General features: G+C 47.5%; 1 protein-coding gene across 2 annotated transcripts in view; it reads left to right on the top strand.

Annotated features, from left to right (window-relative positions):
* EPHB1 (EPH receptor B1) overlaps positions 1-19,015 on the top strand; it is a 430,256-nt gene that overhangs the window by 152,857 nt on the left and 258,384 nt on the right. For both annotated transcript variants that reach the window (XM_043595343.1, XM_043595344.1), the window contains exon 3: positions 7,609-8,290. In XM_043595343.1, the coding sequence (XP_043451278.1) occupies positions 7,609-8,290 (682 nt within the window). The remainder of the gene's footprint in view (positions 1-7,608; positions 8,291-19,015) is intronic.

The raw sequence follows: 19,015 nt of genomic DNA, 5'->3' as shown, positions 1-19,015 counted from the left end.
CCCGGGATGGGCAACAGAAATGTCCAGAGTGCTTCCTGGAAACCCAGTACAGGGACAAGGTGCCATCCGTGAGCAGGAGGACCACAGAGAGCATGGGTGAGCACCAGGTGTCCAGCGGGCAGCTGGGGAAGAGACTGGGCACTGGGGAGAGGTTAAGTTTGGTGATGTACTCTGTGGTGGTTGCCTTGTGTGTGGACTACATCTCCCAGGGTAAATAGTGAAAGAAGAAAGGACCCCTGAAAAACCAGTGGATTTCAATGTTTCCAGACATTACTGAATAAAAATGCAGTTGTGTCGTATCAGTGCTGCAAAGCTAAATACGTGGAATTATTTTGCTTGTCGAAATCAACTAATAAATTAGTCAAAACATAATTCCCTATCCTCAAGGAGCTCACAGCCTGGTCTCAGAATCCAAAGTCATACACAAAGCAATTAATGAATAGTTCAAAATATTGTACTATGAAATGCTAAATTGTATGGAATGAGCTCAATCATGCTATAAGCATTTGGAAAAATGGTAGCTGAATACAAGCTAGGAAGGCCTCCTGGAGGAAAGAATACCCAAGCCCCCTCACAGGAGGGAGCTACAAAGAGAGTTTGGCTTTGCCCCCCATCAACTGCCTGACTTCAGGCCAATTATTGAATGGCTCTGGGCTTCAGTGTGCCCATTTGTCAACGAAAGGTTTTGGTCAACACGATCTACAGTGGTTTCCAGCCAGATCTGTTATTCTCTGGTTCTGTGTCTTGGAGGAGTTGAGATGGGATGAACATGGGAGAAGGGTGTTAGGGCCGGTCAGAGCATCCACAACAACATCAAGAGGCAGGGATGAGCACTGTCTCAATGTGCAGAGTGAGAGGACCTGGCTCTGGTTTGAACCCTTGCCATCTCTTTCCTGGTCTGTTGTCATTACTTTCTGACAAACAGCAAGCCAGGGCATAAGTCCAGGCATTAAGTAATGGCAGCCCTAATGCATGGTCAGGGAATGCAAGAGAGAGGTCAAATAAGAAGAACATTGTTCTGGAAGAAATGGCAAATTATGGTGACAAGGAGGGGTGTATGTTGGACATGGAGGGCACTTTTGGCCTGATACCTGGCTGACTCCAGGATGGAAAATCAAGTGATTCTTGAACGGGGTCCTGGGCCCAAGATTCTGAACCCATCTTAGGACCATTCTCATGATTCTACTCAGACTCCCAGCATCAGGGTAGGGATTCCACTTCCTTGGAAGTGTCCCATCTCAAAGATGCCATCTTTGCCTCAACTTAGACATCACTTGTTCATTCACAAATAAACTTGGTCAAGCACATACTGGTCATAGGGATATAGGGATAAAGGAGTGAGAAGGGTATCCCTGTCTCAGTGGATAGGACAAGCAGGGCCCTCTTGTTGCAATGGGCATGGCATTTGTGGAAAAAAAGAGATCAAACCAGCATTGGTGGGGTATAGAGGTGGAGACTGGACTAAATAACAAAGAGGTGTTTTTTTGTTTTTTGTTTTTTTTAAGCTGGAATCAAGTGTTAGTTACATGTCATAAAATTTATTCATTTGAATTGTACAGTTCAAGAATTTTTAATAAGTTTACAGAATTGTGTACTTATCACCACAATCCCATTTTAGAACATTTCTGTCACCTCCGAAAAAGATTCTTCATGCCCATTTGCAGTTACTCCCCATTCCCATCTCCAGTGCCAGGGAAATACTGATACTAATACCTTTCTATTTATAGATTTGCCTTTTCTGGACAGGTCAGCTATATGGAAGCATGCAACATATGGTCTCTTGAGTCAAGTTTCTTTCATTTAGCATAATGTTTTAGAGGTTTGTCCGTGATGTTGCATGTACCAACACTTCATTCTTTTTTAGTTCTGATTAGTATTCCATTGTTCGGCCACATCACATTTTGTTTATGTGTTCACTAGTTGATGGACATTAACAAAGGGTCTTGGGTGCCATATTGGAGTCCGATTGAGAGCTCCAAGAAAGGAAGACTTAAGTAAGATTGGGGTGCAGCATTATAAATCTTACCCCCAAAACAAAGATGCACAAGGAATATCCTAGCCTTACTTTCTTTTAGTGAAATTATTTCAAACTCTGAGCTCCCCCATCCTACTGGTTGGTGAGAATTTCAGTCTCAATGGTTCTTTCTACCATGCTTGTCTAGAGGTCCCACTCAGAGCAAATTTGAGAAGGCTGCTACATTCTCCATAGGCCCATAGTCCCCTGAGGCCTGGCCACCTCCAGGTGTCCTGGGCATGCATAAAACTCTGGAGGTGATGGTGGCTGCAGGTAATACCGTTCATACCTAATTATATCTATATCTATATCTATATCTATAAAAGTATATCTGGGGTTTGATCCTAGACGTGAATGGCTGCGTCAAAGGGTAGAGAGAGCTATACTTTGAATAAATAAAACCACAATTTTTATAGGTTTGTACCAATTTGCCCTTCATCTAGCTATGTATCAGAATGATTACTTTCCACACACCCTCCAACATAGTGTGTTATCAAATTTCTGTCTGACCCGCCCACCCAAAAACAAAGTATCACAACATGGTTAATTATCATTTTGATTATATTGAATGATGTTCAACATCTCTTCACATATTTATGAGCTATCTCTCTCTTTTAGTAAACAGTTTGTCAATATCCATGCCTATTTTGCATCTTATTATTGATATATAGATTATCTTTATATATCAGGGGAAATGAACACTTTATCTGTGATAAAGTATAAGTGGTTTCTTCCCAGCATATTTCCTTTTTTTCCTTTTGATTTTACTTCTCGCCATTTCTGTTATGTCACTTAAGAAAAAACTTTGTAGAGCTGAATTGATCAATCTATTCATTTGTGGCTTCTGTGTTTCATGTCATAATTACTATACATAAATTATCTCCAGGGTTTCTTTTAGTATTTTTCTGGTTTCACTTTTAATATTTAAATCTTTGCTTCACTGGGAATTTATCCTGAAGTAAGGAACAAGGTATGGATGTAAAGCTGTGTTTTTTTCCCAGATGGCTACTCAGTTATCACAATGATTTTTTTTTTAATGATGTACCTTTTCCCTGCTTATTTGAGTTGTGGCCAACATTTGAAATGTTGAGAGAAACTGTTGATTTGACTTCTAAAGATTCCACCAGTCACACTGTCGCCACTAGGCTTGTGAGTCCCCTTGGCTTCAGACTCTTACCAAGACTTGCTATTGTATCTCTTTAATTTTTTGCCAAGCTGATAAGCAAATCATGGTGCTTTGTTCTCATTTTAATGGTAAAAGACAATTATAGAAAGGAACACAGAAGCAGTATGTCAGTTGCCTAGAAGGAGAGGCTGAGAAGCTGCCACTGAACAGAGACCCGTAGGAAATCAGCTTGGGGATAGGCAGTGAGAGTGTGTCACAGGGACCAGGGCTGTTGCAGGCCTTGAGTGAAAGAATCTCAGTTCTGCACATCCACGGGTAGGATATCCACTCTTGTAAGGAGTTAGGAGTGGTGTGCCCCAGGGACACAGCAGAGCTCAAAGCCTGATGTGTGGAAGAGTGTTAAGGGATACATGGGCCTTGGGTCTGGTCAGGTCTCTCTCTGTCCTCCACCCCACACTCGGCTCAAGAAAACCTAGAGGTTCTACCCCAGGATTATCTTTTCAGTTTCCACTGGTTTACTCCAACCTACTGTCCTCTGTTGCCTGTACTACCATACCTGCACCCAGTTGTCCCCACCATCTATTGGGGTGGCCCTCCAACCCAATCTGTACTTTACATCAGATAAATCTTCTAAAACCTCAGCTCTGATCACCTGTACTTTTCCTCATGGAAACTCATCAATGACTTCCAGTTACCCTCAGGATGAAATTCAGAGTTCTTGACCAGACTCACCCTCTCCTCAGTCTTATTCCTGCATCTGCAGTTTTTTATGACTCTTCTGTCACACAGGCAGCATTACTCAATGGCTCCAGGCCACATTTTCCTTCCCACAGGGCCTTTGTAATTGCTGTTCCTGGGCCTAGATTCCCCACTCCTCCTCTGTCCCTCTTGGCCCCAGCAAACACACACTTCTTCTAACTTCTATCCGTCCATCCCCTCTCAGTTTGGAGGTTCTTCCCTGACACTCCTCTCTGTATCAGGTACACCCCCTCTCTAGGCACCCTGTAATTTTCCCTCACAGCAGCTAGCACAATTGTAATTATTTAGTTATTTTAATCACCATTTGTCTAATTTCTGTTTCTCTTACGAGATTATAAGCATCATATTGTTGTATCCCCAGTGGTTAATAGAATACCTGGCATAAAGTTGGCATTCAGCAAATATTTTGTTTTCATTGATGAATGAGTGAGGTATAACTATAAAGCAACGAGGCTGACTCCAGATATCACAGACAAATAACAATGTTTGTCCCTCCCTGCTAAGAATGCCATTCCACCCGCCTCTCTGTTTGCCAAAATAATTCTCTTTCTTCAAGGCCCCCGGTCCTAATTGCCTCTTGCCCGGAAGGCATTCATGCCTACTCTAGCCCACTCTGTAAACATATTTTTCCAACCCCTGTCGTACCTGCTGACAGGAGAATGAAAGAGAGAAAGAAATGAATGTGAGGCTCTGTGATGGCCTTTCCCCAAACAACAGGGAAGTTATTTCCTTTCTCTCAATTTCTCTCTACTCTTTCCCTTTGAATATACAACTGTATTCCTCCTAATTTGCTTTGATCGCTCCCTTAGGAGCTGTCATGGAATCAATTAAATCTGTGTAGATTTTATAACTTGAGGTCACCCAGTATGATTCCTCATTTTACAGATGAGAAAACTGAGGCCTAGAGAGGTTAATGTTTGAAACGATTACCTCTATTGGGTCTTATAATACCAATCAGTGTCATTTTCTAAGATAAATGTTCTCAATATCCCCGCTCCGCAAGAGTATAAACGCCTCATTCTATTTAAGACCTGCTGGTGGTGACAGTCTCAGTGCTAAGGTGAGCCCTGAAAGGCAGGCTTCCTGTCCTGCTCCCATACAGCGAAGCTGCAGCAGTTTTGAGTGGGTCAACGGCTCTGGCTGGGACAGGTCCCTGCCCTAAATGGGGCCACAGGCTTCACCTGTGCATTGACAAAGGGGCCCTGTGTTTGTGCCGCCACTTCACACAGCCCAACTGAAGTCATGGACTAGGAGTCTGCTGTGCTTAAGCACCTACAGAACAGCAAAAGAAAGCTGTCCTCTCAGAAGTCACGTAGGGTCAACTGGGGAAATGTTATTTCAAAATGGCCATGAAAGGGAGAGAGGTCTGAAAATTGAAACTAAAACAGCTGTCAGCGACTTCTCCGTAATATATTTGCTTCTGGTTCCAGAAGCCCAGGCAAGCAGAACATAACCTTAACAAACACATTTAACTAGAACATTACACAATCTTTAAGAGGGGTTAAAAGTGGTTCCTTGACATCTAGAGAATCGATAAGAAATTAAGCAAAGTTCCAGGTGACGTTTGGCAATGTGCAAGGATCTGGAGAGAACTCACCAAGGACTCCAAGCTGAGGAAGAGACTGACTCCTGGGGGTGCTGGAAGGGGATGGGGGAGAAGAGCCTTGGATAGATTGGTACTCAGGTGCCTCAGTGGCAGGGCCCGGCAGAAGTGGCCATGAGGTCACTCTTCAGGTCTGGGTGGGCGGGGCCAGCTCTCTACGTGCCTGTTTGTTCTACACACCACGCCTGGTCTCAGATGCTCTGGCGCAAGCTTGAAGGGCAGCCTGGCCCTCCTGCTCCTACAGGGTGCTTAATTCTGTGCAAGAAGCAACTGTGTATATTTTCCATGCACACAAGATTGACTTCAACTTAAAAAAAATTTTTAATGTTTATTTATTTTTGAAAGAGCGAGAGAGACAGTGGAGGAAGCGCAGAGAGAGAGAGGGAGACACAGAGTATGAAATAGGCTCCAGTCTCTGAGCTGTCAGCACAGAACCCGACACTGGGCTCGAACTCATGAACCATGAGATCAAGACCTGAGCCGAAGTCGGACACTTAACCGACTGAACCACCCAGGTGCCCTGACGTCAGCTTTTTAAATTAAGAATTCTATTTTATATATTTCAGCTCTACACTGTGAATAATAAGCAATTAGCACAATATTTAAAGAAATAGATACTATTTTGTACTTTTACTTTTTGCCACTGCTAAATATTAAAGTCAAGGATCTTCATCTGTTTTTTCTTTTCACGTAAGATAAAGTTTAATTTCTTGGGGCGCCTGGGTGGTTCAGTCAGTTGAGCATCCAGCTCTTGATTTTGGCTCAGGTCATGATCTTGCAGTCCATGGGATTGAGCCCTGCATAAGGCTCTGTGCTGACAGCCCAGAGCCGGCTTGGGATTCTCTCTCACTCTCTCTCTGTCCCTCCCCTGCTCACACATGCTTGTGCGCGCACACTCTCTCTCTCTCCCACTCCCAAAATAAATAAACATTAAAAAGGAGAAGTTTAATTTCTTGGGTCCCTTATTTATTTCTGGCAAGCAGAACAGAATTTAATGAACACATTGAAACGTCCTGGGAATACTCTCAGTTCTTGAAGTCAGGGTCCTGAGAGCTCGCCAGTACAGGTAGTGGCTTCCTGTCCCAACCCAAGGAAGAGAGAATGCCCCATGACTCTCCTCCCACCCCTGGTGGAAATGAATTTCTTTGGCCATTCAAAATACCTCTTTCTCCTCTCTATCCTGTCTCTTATGGCCGTGTGACCATGGGTGAATTGCATGATATCTTTTCATCTGTAAATTGGGGGTGATAATATCTAGTTTTCAGTGTTAAAGGGAAGATCAAGAGACACCACTTAATAAATGCGTTGTTCCTCTTCTCTTTCCCACCTGCAGGGCTGCTAAAAATGAGAATTTTTTTTTTCTAGTGTGAAGCATGCTGTCTCTCCCCTGTTAAGAAGCTCTCCTTCCTCCCTATGTGACATCCTCCAGCATTCTCCTCCATTACATCCCTGCTTTCAGTTTGCAACCAATGAAGCTTGATTTGTTTCCTTAAGCATCTCACTTAGCAGCCCCTACTCCTACCAGTTTTATGGTTTAGCTTTTTCAAAGGAATTGATGTTATAAAACAAAAGTTTATGAGAATCTAAGTTTGTTGAGAGATTGTGAAAAGCCTTATATTCATATGCTTTTCACAACTCTAAAGGAACCACCATAAAGAATTAGTTTTGGAAATGAGGATTTCTAAGGTGAGGGGTGTTCTGTAATTAGACCCCTAATCCACAGAGTGGTTGTGGAGAGGAGAGGCTGTGTCACTCAGGAATCAAGTCCTTGCCATCACATAGGGCAGGTAGCTGCAGGCTTGTCCTGTGGAGGTGATGAGCCATAGTCACAGCAGGAGTGCTGTAGGTTAGATGAAGGAAGGCTTTCTAGAGTAAAGTCTGTTCTATTTCAGGGTAACCAGCAGAGAAATATTTGAAGTCTGCATATAAGGAGGTCTTTAAAAACAAATTAGGGTTAGGTATGTTTTATTTCTCACGTCAAGTGGCTGGACTGGTGAGCTCATAAGGCCCTCTGCAGAACGAGGCTTCTTTGCTCTGCCTCTTTTTTTCTTCTTACTCTCTATTTTGTGTTTTTGCATGTGTGTGTCTGCGGCCTGCTTGGTACAGTGGGAAGAAGTCAGTGGCTACGATGAAAACCTGAACACCATCCGCACCTACCAGGTGTGCAACGTCTTTGAGCCCAACCAGAACAACTGGCTGCTCACCACCTTCATCAACCGGCGGGGGGCTCATCGCATCTACACAGAGATGCGCTTCACTGTGAGAGACTGCAGCAGCCTCCCCAACGTCCCAGGTTCCTGCAAGGAGACCTTCAACTTGTACTACTATGAGACGGACTCAGTTATTGCCACCAAGAAGTCAGCCTTCTGGTCTGAGGCCCCCTACCTCAAAGTAGACACCATTGCTGCAGATGAGAGCTTCTCCCAGGTGGACTTTGGGGGAAGGTTGATGAAGGTCAACACAGAAGTCAGGAGCTTCGGCCCTCTTACTCGGAATGGTTTTTACCTCGCTTTCCAGGATTATGGAGCCTGTATGTCTCTCCTTTCTGTTCGCGTCTTCTTTAAGAAGTGTCCCAGCATTGTGCAAAATTTTGCTGTGTTTCCAGAGACCATGACTGGGGCAGAGAGCACGTCTCTGGTGATTGCTCGGGGGACATGCATCCCCAATGCAGAGGAAGTGGACGTGCCCATCAAACTCTACTGCAATGGGGATGGAGAGTGGATGGTGCCCATCGGGCGCTGTACCTGCAAGCCTGGCTATGAGCCCGAGAACAGCGTGGCCTGCAAGGGTAAGTCCTAGGGCCTCTTAAGGCCTCTGCTTCTTGCCCACCTGGGACAGGGTCCAATCTGCAAATCTTCCCCACCTCCAGCTCTGGGTCATAAAGGAGCAGAAGAGCCTGATGGCTTATTACAAAGCTCTGTGGGAGTCGGGGGGTTCCTGGGTGGCTCAGTCAGTTAAGCATCTGACTCTTTTTTGCGGCTCAGGTCATGATCTCATGGCTCTTTGGTTCAAGCCCTGCATCAGGCTCTGCACTGACAGCACAGATCCTGCTTGGGATTCTCTCTCTGCCTCTCTCTCTGCCCCTCCCTGTCTCTCTGCTTCTCTCTCTCTCTCTCTCTCTCTCTCTCTTTCTGTCTCTCAAAAATAAATTTTAAAAACTTAAAAAACACACACATACAAAAGCTCTGGGGCATCTACATCCCCAGCTATGATGATTTTTCAACTGTGTCCAACCAGAATACAGTGTTCATGATGGGGGAAGAGATAGAATTCCAAATGATAGGTAATCACATAATAACCCTGGACATTCATATTCTGTTTTGTGTGTGTATGCACTCTCTTGCCCTTCACCATGCACACACCCCTGCATCATGTCCAGCCCCATGCTCTGAAGCATGGAAAATTTGGGTTGTCATGGGCAATTCACTCAAGGGTAGTTGAGAAGTGACTGAATTTGCAAAATATTTTAAGTCATTTCAGTTCAGTTCCCCCAGCACCCAACTTGGTCTTGAACCCATGTAGCTCATTAACTCAAAGCCTTTTGCTCAGCTGTCTTCCTCCAGGGGCTCAATGCCAGGGGCAGGGGTGGACCTAGCTTTTGTGTACTGGAAGGAGATGAGCTAATGCAATGGGGGAAGGTGGTATCAGGTATTGTATTACTTTTGCTTCCGAAGGATACAGAGTGATACGAACTTGGCAGTTTGGGAGTGTCAGGGAACTGTGTGCTCACATTGGCTCTCCTCAGTCCAAGAGAGCACATGTCTAATACATGGCAATAAATGAGCTGAACTGGCTTGAGATTCTTCTCTGAGAATGAATAGGATGGTCTAGAGAATCCATGACTCATTTCTTTAGTAAGTGCATGGAAGCTGAATACAGGGAGGGGGTGTCCAGAGTTGGGGAAGAGAAGACTTCGTTCCTCGATTAAATTTTGCCTGTGGCATTCAAAGTTTCAGATTCTTTCAAGGGCAAGGCTTCCCACATAGACCTCAGAAATGACCACCTTGACCCTAACTCATTGTTTAGGTTGCCCCAGACCTCTGGGGGCAGGTTGGAGTTGAAGCTCCATTAGCTCCCTCTGCTCTCTCTTGAGCTTCCTATCAGCCATCCTCCCTGTTGACCCCCTCCGACACTCCGCCTGACCACCAGATTGTCTTTGCCTGTCCCTTTCCTCTCTTACCTTGCTCCCCAAACATCTGCAGCCAAGCACCAGGCACAGGATTGCTAATGCCCATCAGCTCTGCGATCCTTTGGACTCAGCTAATTGCCTGGGCTGGGGCACTCACACAGCCTTTCTGAGGCCTGCTGAGAGCGGAGAACTAAGGCCTTTGTGTCTTTATTGGATTTCTTGGTTATGGTGCCCGTGATGGATGGTGTGGAAACAGAGGGGAGAGAGTGCCAGATCAAGTGATGAATCAAGGCAGACAGTTTTAAAACCAGCCTAGCCTGGCCCCACAGCGTTCCTCTTTGTCCCCCTGGTTGGAGGTGGGGCAGGAGGCGCCCTTTTTGGCATTTGTCAGGGTCTGAGTGGGGACCCGGGCACTAGGCTGAGTTCTTAAAGGTGCAGGTGCGGCAGCTGCCAGGCACGCTTGCAAAAGTGCTGGTGATTTCTTCAGGCTTCAAAGAGCTGCCATACTGCACTTGCTGGCTGGGGCCCTCTCGCTTTTCCCATTATTTCCCGAGCAGAATGGCAGGAACCAGGGCAAGCATTGATTGGTTCTGATTTAATTGGGACTCTGGGAACAGACTCTTATTTCTTTGGGCTAATTGGAACTTTTCTCTTTTGGGGGGTTCTGTTGTCTGTGCTGTTTGTCAAGTCACCTCCTGCGGTTGTTGTGGGATGGCCTATGGAGACAAATATGTAAATCCAAGTGGCTTCTTTCCATTCTCTCTACCCAGCTCCAACCCCCTTCTGACTTTTGGTGGACGTTCCTAATCTAGAGTTATTATGAAACTGACTTGATTTCACAAATTGCCTATTGCAAACGCGCTGGAGGGTGGAGGAAACGGGGTGGCCAGGGCATTACTTTGCCATTTTAGAAGCATAGGCAGCCACGCTTTGGTGTTATTTCTGAGAGTGGAGAGTGGCAAGCCAGGTGGTGTCATGGGTCTTACAGCCCAGCAGCCTGGCTGAGCTTGTGTCCTAGAAGGAGAAGCCCCCCTTTTTTTCTGTCTCAAGGACTTTAAGATACATCCTCCAAATCTTAGCCATTGGCTCTGCTAGTAATCTGGCTTTGATGGATGATCATCCAGGACTCCCTTTCCAGAACTAAGCAGGCTGCCTCAGGGAGGCAAAGAGGTCTTGGCCATCAACGGTGATATTGGGAGGACTCTGCACCCTTTGGGTGGAGACGGGCGGTGCATGTGGAAGGATTTGTGACTCGTCCCTGTATGTGTCTCCAGGCAAGGGTACCCCACCCATTTTGGTTGCTTGTGCTGTGCTGTCAGGTAGGCACCATAGCCCTTGACGGCAGTTCTGGGGTGGCCCACCTAGTGTAGCCAGTTTTCATCAGGCCAGAAGCATGGAGAATGGGGGATGCCAGAGAATTGTGGGTGAGACACGGTGAGCCCCTTTCAGCTGTCCTGGCAGGACTGAGGAGGGAAGGCAAGCTACTCTCCTCCAACACAGCCCTGAGAATTAATGCTCTGGAGCCTGGCTGGGCCAAACCTGGATGATTCTGGGCTTCACTCAGTTATACTGACCTGATAAACTTTTCTCTGGATATTTGAATCTGGGCCTTTGCATGTGTCAAATCTATAGAATATCTTTATATTATTTTCTGGAAAGACAGACTTTCATCATGGACAGGAACCTTATTCTGACCTTCACTTTGTGTCTGCTAAACCTGCTCCTGTCAAAGTCATGGCGACCTGTTGTTCTGTTGTGCAGAAGCACCTGGAGACCAGTTAGGGAGCCCAGCCAGTGAAGAGTGGTCCTGGCCTAGAGCTCTCCTGTCCTGAGGAGGGTGGCGGCAAGATGGGGGCAAGCAGAGGAAGCTGTTGGGGGGACCTTATACGTTAGGATGTGCCACAAGTGGCAGACACACTTTCTAGAGGGCTCCATGGCCCAAGGCCTCTTCTGGACTCATCCTTTATACTCACACAGATTGGACCAATCAGTCAGAGTCATAGTAGCCTGCTGACCCCTCCAGTGACTCTGATCCCGCCTATAAAATTATTAATTACTAGGAAAATGGCCCATCTGCCCCAACTTCAAACCTTATGCTCATAGTATAGTCGATCAATGAGCACTCAGGGCTTTGTCTTTACCCACCCCATACCTTCCCTACTCAGGTTGATGGCTAAGTTGATTTTCTGTGTGGGTGCCTGCAGTCTGCCCATCCCTGGGGCCAGGGGCGCTGAGAGCTGGCACTCAGCAAGCTTCCTCTGTGCCATGGAGCCTGAAATATTGTGCCAGCTGAAGTCAGTCTTGGGGAGGAGGGCTGGGCTGAGACTGACAGTTGCTAGGGGGAACCTGGCATGTGTAGGCCTCTTAGCTGTCTGTTGGAAGCTTGGAGACTATGGTATCCCATTTGGGTGCCCAGGGAGGGGTCTCAGGTGCTAGAACAGCCTCTGGCAGCCAGATCCTAGCTGGAGCAATGTACTCATGGGGCTTGATTCTGTTTCTGCCCCTGAGTACTCCTTGAGGGCTTGGCTTTCCTTCCCAGACATAGTCCTGGGATCTTCCAAAAGGAGCTGTCTCATTAGCCTGCATCTCCAGCCATACTCAGGACTCAGAGAATGACAATGCTATGTATGACCTTCCCTGCTATCCTCCCTTATTCCTGTTCCTGTGGGTGTTTAGGCCAGCCTTGGCTCACCACTGTAGAAGGCACACGCTGACCCATTGGGCCCAGGCCTTTGTTGTTGGTGCTGTCACTCGAGGGGAGAGTGTAGGAAGATGAAAGGGGAAAGGGGTATATTCAGGTGGAAGAGGTCTAACCTAGAGATAGGAACTGGTTTTAGTCCTGACTCTGCTGTGAGCTTCTGGGTAGTTTTAAGGTAAGTCTTTTCCCATGAGAGCCCTTTCTTCTGTGCCTACTTCTTAGGGTGTATGAGAATTAAGTGGATAATTAGTGCATATGAGAATGCTATGAAAGCCATGCGATGCCATGGCATTGCCCTTAAGCCCTGAAACACACCATCTGACTCTGGCTTCTAAGGGGATAAAATTCTGGAATGAAGGTGGCATGTGGTGCCCCCACTCAGAGACACAGGTCAGCAGGAGACCTGAATATTCATCCATCACTTGCCTGCACCTGCGCGGGCCCAGCTCCATGACTGTCCAGCAGTGACCAGTGATCAGCGTGTCAGTGTGATTCACTGTCCCTCAACAAGTCAGTGGGTCAGTTAATACACATTTGAAAGGTGTGGCCCATGCAAACTTCCTTGAGGCAGGTTGTGTAGGCAGGTGGTCTTTGTGAGCTGGAGGTCTGAGTGAGGAGAGAAGACTCCCCAAGCCTGAGGAGGATGGTCATCTGCAGCAGTGATTCTTGATTCCATGGTGGGCATGAGACCCCACAGGAGAGGTTTTATAAAATGATATCCCCAGGTGACCCCTTCTGAGATTGTATTGCATAGGTCAAGTGGAGCCCAGGCCAAGGACCCCAGATCTAAGCTCTAGACCAGAACATTCTATGTTGCTGGAGTATAGAAGAAGGGGGCTCAGGGGAGGTCACTGAAGGCATCTTGGGCTTGTGGGATTTGTAGAAGGGTGGACCTGAGGTGACATGGAAGGAGTCTGGGAAAAGGGACTGCAGGAGTGGGCTGGAAGCTGGGCAGACTGAGCACGAGGCTAGCTGGCCAGCAGCGGGGAGATGCCTAGAACATCAACACACTTTGAGCAGGGCCCTACAAGCTGAGCTGCTAGAAAGCCTGAGAAGGGGGCTATGGACAGAGGAGTGAGGGACAGAAAGCTGAGGGAGGACTGTCTGGAAGTTACAGAAAAAAGCAGCCTTTCCTGCAGCTGGCCAGCACCAGCTGGATCACTCAGGGCTATTCTCCAAACAAACATCAGGGGTGGATTGCTGTCCTCAAGGGCACCGTCAAGCCTGCAGGACTCCTGTGACTTTCTCAGGTCCTGCCAATCAAGGTTGGAGCTGAGGATGTATGTGCCGTGACCAGGAATCCACATGGCTTTTCCGGGGGACTCTCAAGTCAGCTGAGACCATCCATCCCAACTCCAGATGTTGGCAGGACCTTGACAACTTCTGGAGAAGACCAGAGCAGTTCTTGGTTCATCCAACTCCCTGTTTCATGTCTCTCCCACTCCCCACATGTCTGTCAAAGCCCTGAGCTAGGGCCTGCACCCTCTCTGGCACTTGTCCTGTGTAGCCCTCCCAGGCACTCCTCAAGCCATCCACTCCCTTGCCAATGCCCCAGAGGCTGCTGTCCTTCCCCAGCTGCTTAGGCACTCCCCTTTCTTCAAATGGGGCCTTTTTTCATGGTAATTTTCCACCTACATGTAAATTCCTTCATGCCTGGAAACCCAAGGGACATTTTGAACCTTTCAACAGTTTTGGTGCCTTTGTCAACTTGAGTGGCTGAGATGAGCCAATTTATAAGCCTGGGGGAGTTGAGACAGAAAATCTGCAGGATTTGAAGGTGGAGAAAAATATGTCTAATTTCACTCGCCTTGGAAAAAAAAGTTTTGGGGCCTATTTCCATCTCTCTTGGGGTTGCTGGTCCCAGCTTTGGGTTACCACCTGCATTCTCATCCTGGGTGCTGAAAGAGAAAGTGGGTCCCAAGGGGAGGGTGTGTGTGTGTGTTTGTGTGTGCGCGCGCGCGTGCAGATAGGTGCACAGGCGCAGCCACCAGCCTGGCAGCTGCATCCGGGGCACTGGGGAACCCTGTCTTCTAGCTCCAGCCCATCAGCTGTTGGCTGGTGAGTGAGAGGAAGCCTGCAGCTCAGTCAGCCTCCACTCCAGCCCCAGGGAGACCAGCTCTGCTCAGGGCTCGGGGAGGACAGGGTCATTAACACCGCAGCCTTGTAAGATGAGCTTCATAATAGGATTTCCCAACAGGCTACTTCATTTAGAAGTCTCTTGGGCTTCCTCTGCTCCCTACGGTGGCCCTGCCCAGTGCCCTCCAGAGAGGAATCTAATGTAATTGGCTGGATGTAATGGGCTGTGACACCAGCATGAGCAACAGCAAACAGAGCTGGAAGGATGCCCCAGTGCCTCCCTGACTCCAGCATATGAGGCAGGAGCACTCGGTCCTGTGCCCTGGTGATAGTGGAGGACAGCAAGAGGGGAAGGGAGGGAAGAGAGGGGAGCTTCAGGTTCCAAGTCCTCTTGTGATCTGTGCTGCCCCTCTGCCTTTGAAAGACCTGGGTGGAAGCACCAAATTCCATTGGTGTTGACCAAACAGTTGTGATTATCCCAGGTCAGTGCTGGAGTGACTGAGAACGATTTGGCAGTGTTCTGTGCACAAGAGCTGCCCGGCATGGAATCCACCACTTACTAAATGTGTGCTATCAAAGATGCTGACAGACACACCATGTAGCCATTACTCAGACGGTGTGGGTAGTGGAATTGTCACGGGTGAGCGGTCCAGTTGAGGCCCTAAGGTCACCACTTACTGCACCGTCATTGGCCCATGCAGAACTAGAGAGTCTGAAACTACTCAAGCTGGACAGGCTTGTGGCATGATGAGAGACCACCACGGTATCCACAGAGAGAGGAAAGCCAGGGAGCATTTCTGGGTACCAGTCTAGAGAGCCCTGGCTGGCTAATGTCAGAGCAGGGATCGGAATCCCGGTCTGGGGAGGCCACCATCTCCCTTTGCATGTGAGACTGGATTTTGTTAAAGTTAACCATCCTTAAACATACAACATGTGTCTTCAGGACTATCAGACTTGCCTCAACTGTTCTCTCATAGATAACCCTCTCTTGTGACTGTGTTATCCACTGTTGTTTCTTGGGTCAGGGCTCCCTGGCACCATGTTCTGTGACCATACATTTGCCCACTGTACAGCACAGAGCTCCACATTGACTGCCAACAGCTTCTTTTAGCCTCTCTGGCTGCAACCCTGTCTCTCCAGATCCTCTGACATGTTCATCTGCTAGTTGAGCCACCCAGAGGTTGCATAGCATCTTAGGGTTGGGGGGCGACCCCAAGCTCCCTGGGAAGGATGAGGTCTAAGGCTTTGTGCTTATAAAAGGGAAGGTGGTGGGGCTGTCAGCCGGAGGCCTGACTGTGGCTCTCTAATGGGCCTCAGAACCAGCATGGGCCCCCAGGGCGGAATCCCAGCTCAGGCAGGGTGGGGGTCAGACTTTCCCTCTTTGCTTCCTGTCCCCATCTCGCTCTGGAGCCGGGCAGTCCCTGCCTGCAGAACTTGAGGATGAACATCCACACAAACTTGCTTGCCTGGGTGAGGAATCACTACATTTCATTTTGAAGCATGAAGATCAAAATCATTCTGAGTCTGAGCCGGCTTGCAATGGGGTTCTTCAGTTCTGGGCCCCAGGGAGCTCTGACAGTCTGAATTCTTTTCCCATTGCTTTTGGCCTTTGACAAGCTGTGTTGACCGTGCCCTAATGCTCCTGGGTCTTATTTCTCCCTGAAGGAAGTGGGGTGGAAAAGACTGAGAAGAGTCAGCCCAGGATATTTGCAAACAGAGAAGGGATGTGTCCCAGACATGGGCAAACCACCAGGAGCAAACCTTAGTTTACCAAGAGGGCTTTGACAGGGACAGGGAGAGAGGGATGCTCTTGGTCTTTTCCTAGGGGAGAGGTCTCTGCCTGTAGAAGTCATATCTACACTCTTTGGTGGCTTAACTAAGAGCTTGAGTACCAGTTGATATGGCAGCTGGGCCTTCCATTTTTGTTTCAAGGGCCAGCTAATGAGGGCAAGGCAGGCCAATCCTGTGGAGATGTGGCTTAGTATACAGGAATATGTCTAGGTTGGCTCTGGGCCCCAGGAGTTATCCCCTATGACAGAGAACATCCCACCTTCCTGTGGATCCTCCCAGCCTGTTGCAGAATGAATCTGTGCAGCTGCAGATAGGCTGGGCTTATCCTGTGTGTGTGTGTGTGTGTGTGTGTGTGTGTGTGTGTGTGCACGCGCGCGCGTGCGCGCGCGCTTCTGGCCAAGGGGGTCAGGAGGAAATCAGGAGAGGTGAGGGTGAGGCTAATGAGGCGCTGTGGGGAGTCTCAGGAGGCTTCTTAGAATCACAGGACAGAAATTCAGGGCCAGAGAGGGCCAAACCCAGCCCTAACAGAGGTTTTTATTGAGGGTAGGGCCCAGTTCTGGGGAAGAGATGGACAAAGAAACAGGTCCTTTGGTTTCTGGCTTGTCCCTGGACTCTGTCTGGAATAGCCCACTGTCACTAGGAATGGGGACACATTCCTAGTGGTGACTGGAGTTACTTGGTCTTTGGGTATTACCCTTGGGGACCTGCTCTGGTCTCCTCCTTGCAGGTCTGGGCAGTTCTGGCCTTCTGTTCTTCAATCAAGTTGGATTCCACGTGTGAGTTCATGTGGATCTAGTGATACCTGTGCTCATTCTTTCTTTAGGTACTTACTGGGTACCTACAGATGCCAGGCCCTTTATACTTCTGTACATAGATTGAGCGATTTTACTTCTAAGAATCTGCTACATTCTTAGCTCTCTGGAAAGTGGTTACAATGTCCAGAGTACAAGGGAGTCACAATTAGCTATGTTGCCTTGGTGGGACCCAGTGGAGGATAGCTCCTCCCAGCTAGGTAAGACCTCTAAGGAGAGTGAGTCCAGCCCACCAGATGATACATTGCTTTCCCAGAGTGGTCCACCACCCTGCTTTTCAACACCTCCAGTGATGAGACACTCAGACTTCCTGAGGCAGCCTGGTTCATCGGAGCCCTTCTTCCTAATATTGAATCAGGACTCACTGATCCAGTCCCTGGGGTAGAACTTCTATGCAAATCTCTCTTCTGCAAAGTTACTTTTTGTTGTTATTTTAAAAATGTTTTGTGGGAGCCGGAGTAACCAGTTCATTCAGTTAAGCGTCCAACTTCAGCTCAGGTCATGATCTCCCAGTCTGTGGGTTTGAGCCCTGCATCAGGCTCTGTGCTGACAGCTCAGAGCCTGGATGGAGCCTGCTTCAGATTCTGTTCTCCCTCTCTCTCTGCCCCTAACCCACTCGTGCTCTGTTTCTCCATCTCTCAAAAATGAATAAATGTTAAAAAAATTTTTTAAAAAATAAAAATGTTTTGGACTGGTAGTACATAGGAAAAAGTTTCCCTCCCACTCTTGTCCTCACCAGGGGCCCTAGCTGTTAAAGTTTCTAATATGCAAAGAAAAGTGTGTGCATTTGCACACCCAGAATATAGCTATATCTTTTTCCCACCTTTATAGAGACATATTACACAGGGCTTTTTACCTAGTCACCCCACCTGTTTCTTATTTAGCAATGAAGTTTTCAACAATGAAGTACTTATTCTGTATTACACAGAAATCTGCCTCATTTTTTCAAATGATCCTGTAGTGTTGTATTAAAGGGGTGTGCCTTCATTGTTCTTCATTTATATACATGTAGGTTGCTTCCTGTTTTGTTGTTGTTGTTGTTGTTATTTCTAAACAATATTTCAACAAAGATCCTTGCATTTATCTTTGTACTTGTGTACGAGTATATCTGCGAGTCAAATTCCTTAATTAATTTATGCAATGAATATTTATTGAGGACTTTCTATGTGCCAAGCACTTTTCTAAGAACTAAGGGTGCAGGAAATTCTTAGAAGAAAAATTGCTGAATCAGAGTATATACATTTCTAATTTTGAGAGACATTCCTGAATAGTCCTCCAGAAAAAAAAAAAGGCATTTTCTACCAATTTTGCTACCTCCAACAGCGTAAGAGAGTGCCTACTCCCCACACCTTTGCCAAGAGAACAAAATGTCGATCATTTTTATCTTTGCCAATCTGGTAGATGAAAACCAGCAACCCACTGTGGTTTCAGTTTACATTTGTCTTGCTATGTGGGGCATTGAACATGGTAGCATTCCACAAGTTGCCCTGATGTTCAGTTGTACGGGACTCGACAAGCGTTCCTGTACAACACATCATTAAATCAGGTGGTTTGCTTGTTGCAGACCTTTTGGGGTTTGCTCCCTCCATGGCATGGTCTATTCCTCACTTTCCTCTGACCCCTCTGTCCCGTTCCCTCCTGCCATGTATCCGCCCTTGATCTGTTCTTTGTCCATCTATAGCATCAGGACATGTTGGCACATGCCGCTCACCCATTTTGACATTTCTTAGTTAGTGGCAGGTGACCGGTCTGCAGATGGGACAGGACAGGAACAGATGCTGGTGCTCAAGGGCCAGGCTGTTCTCCTGGTCCAGTCCCAGAAAACCCGGCCAGCCTGGTTTGTGGGGAAATACACCTCACTTTTCCCATCCTTCCTCTTCTGCCTGGAGCCAGTTCTGGGCTCCTTGCTCACCCCGTGCAGCCCTGCTGTGCTCCCTGCATCTCTCAGTTCTTACCCTTTGGCCCAGACCCTCTACCACACATCCTTTCCTTCAGTTCTCCCAGCTT

This window comes from Prionailurus bengalensis, chromosome C2, assembly GCF_016509475.1.
Source record: "Prionailurus bengalensis isolate Pbe53 chromosome C2, Fcat_Pben_1.1_paternal_pri, whole genome shotgun sequence".
Taxonomy (NCBI): Eukaryota; Metazoa; Chordata; class Mammalia; order Carnivora; family Felidae; genus Prionailurus; species Prionailurus bengalensis.
This window is presented reverse-complemented; position numbering and strand designations above follow the sequence as displayed.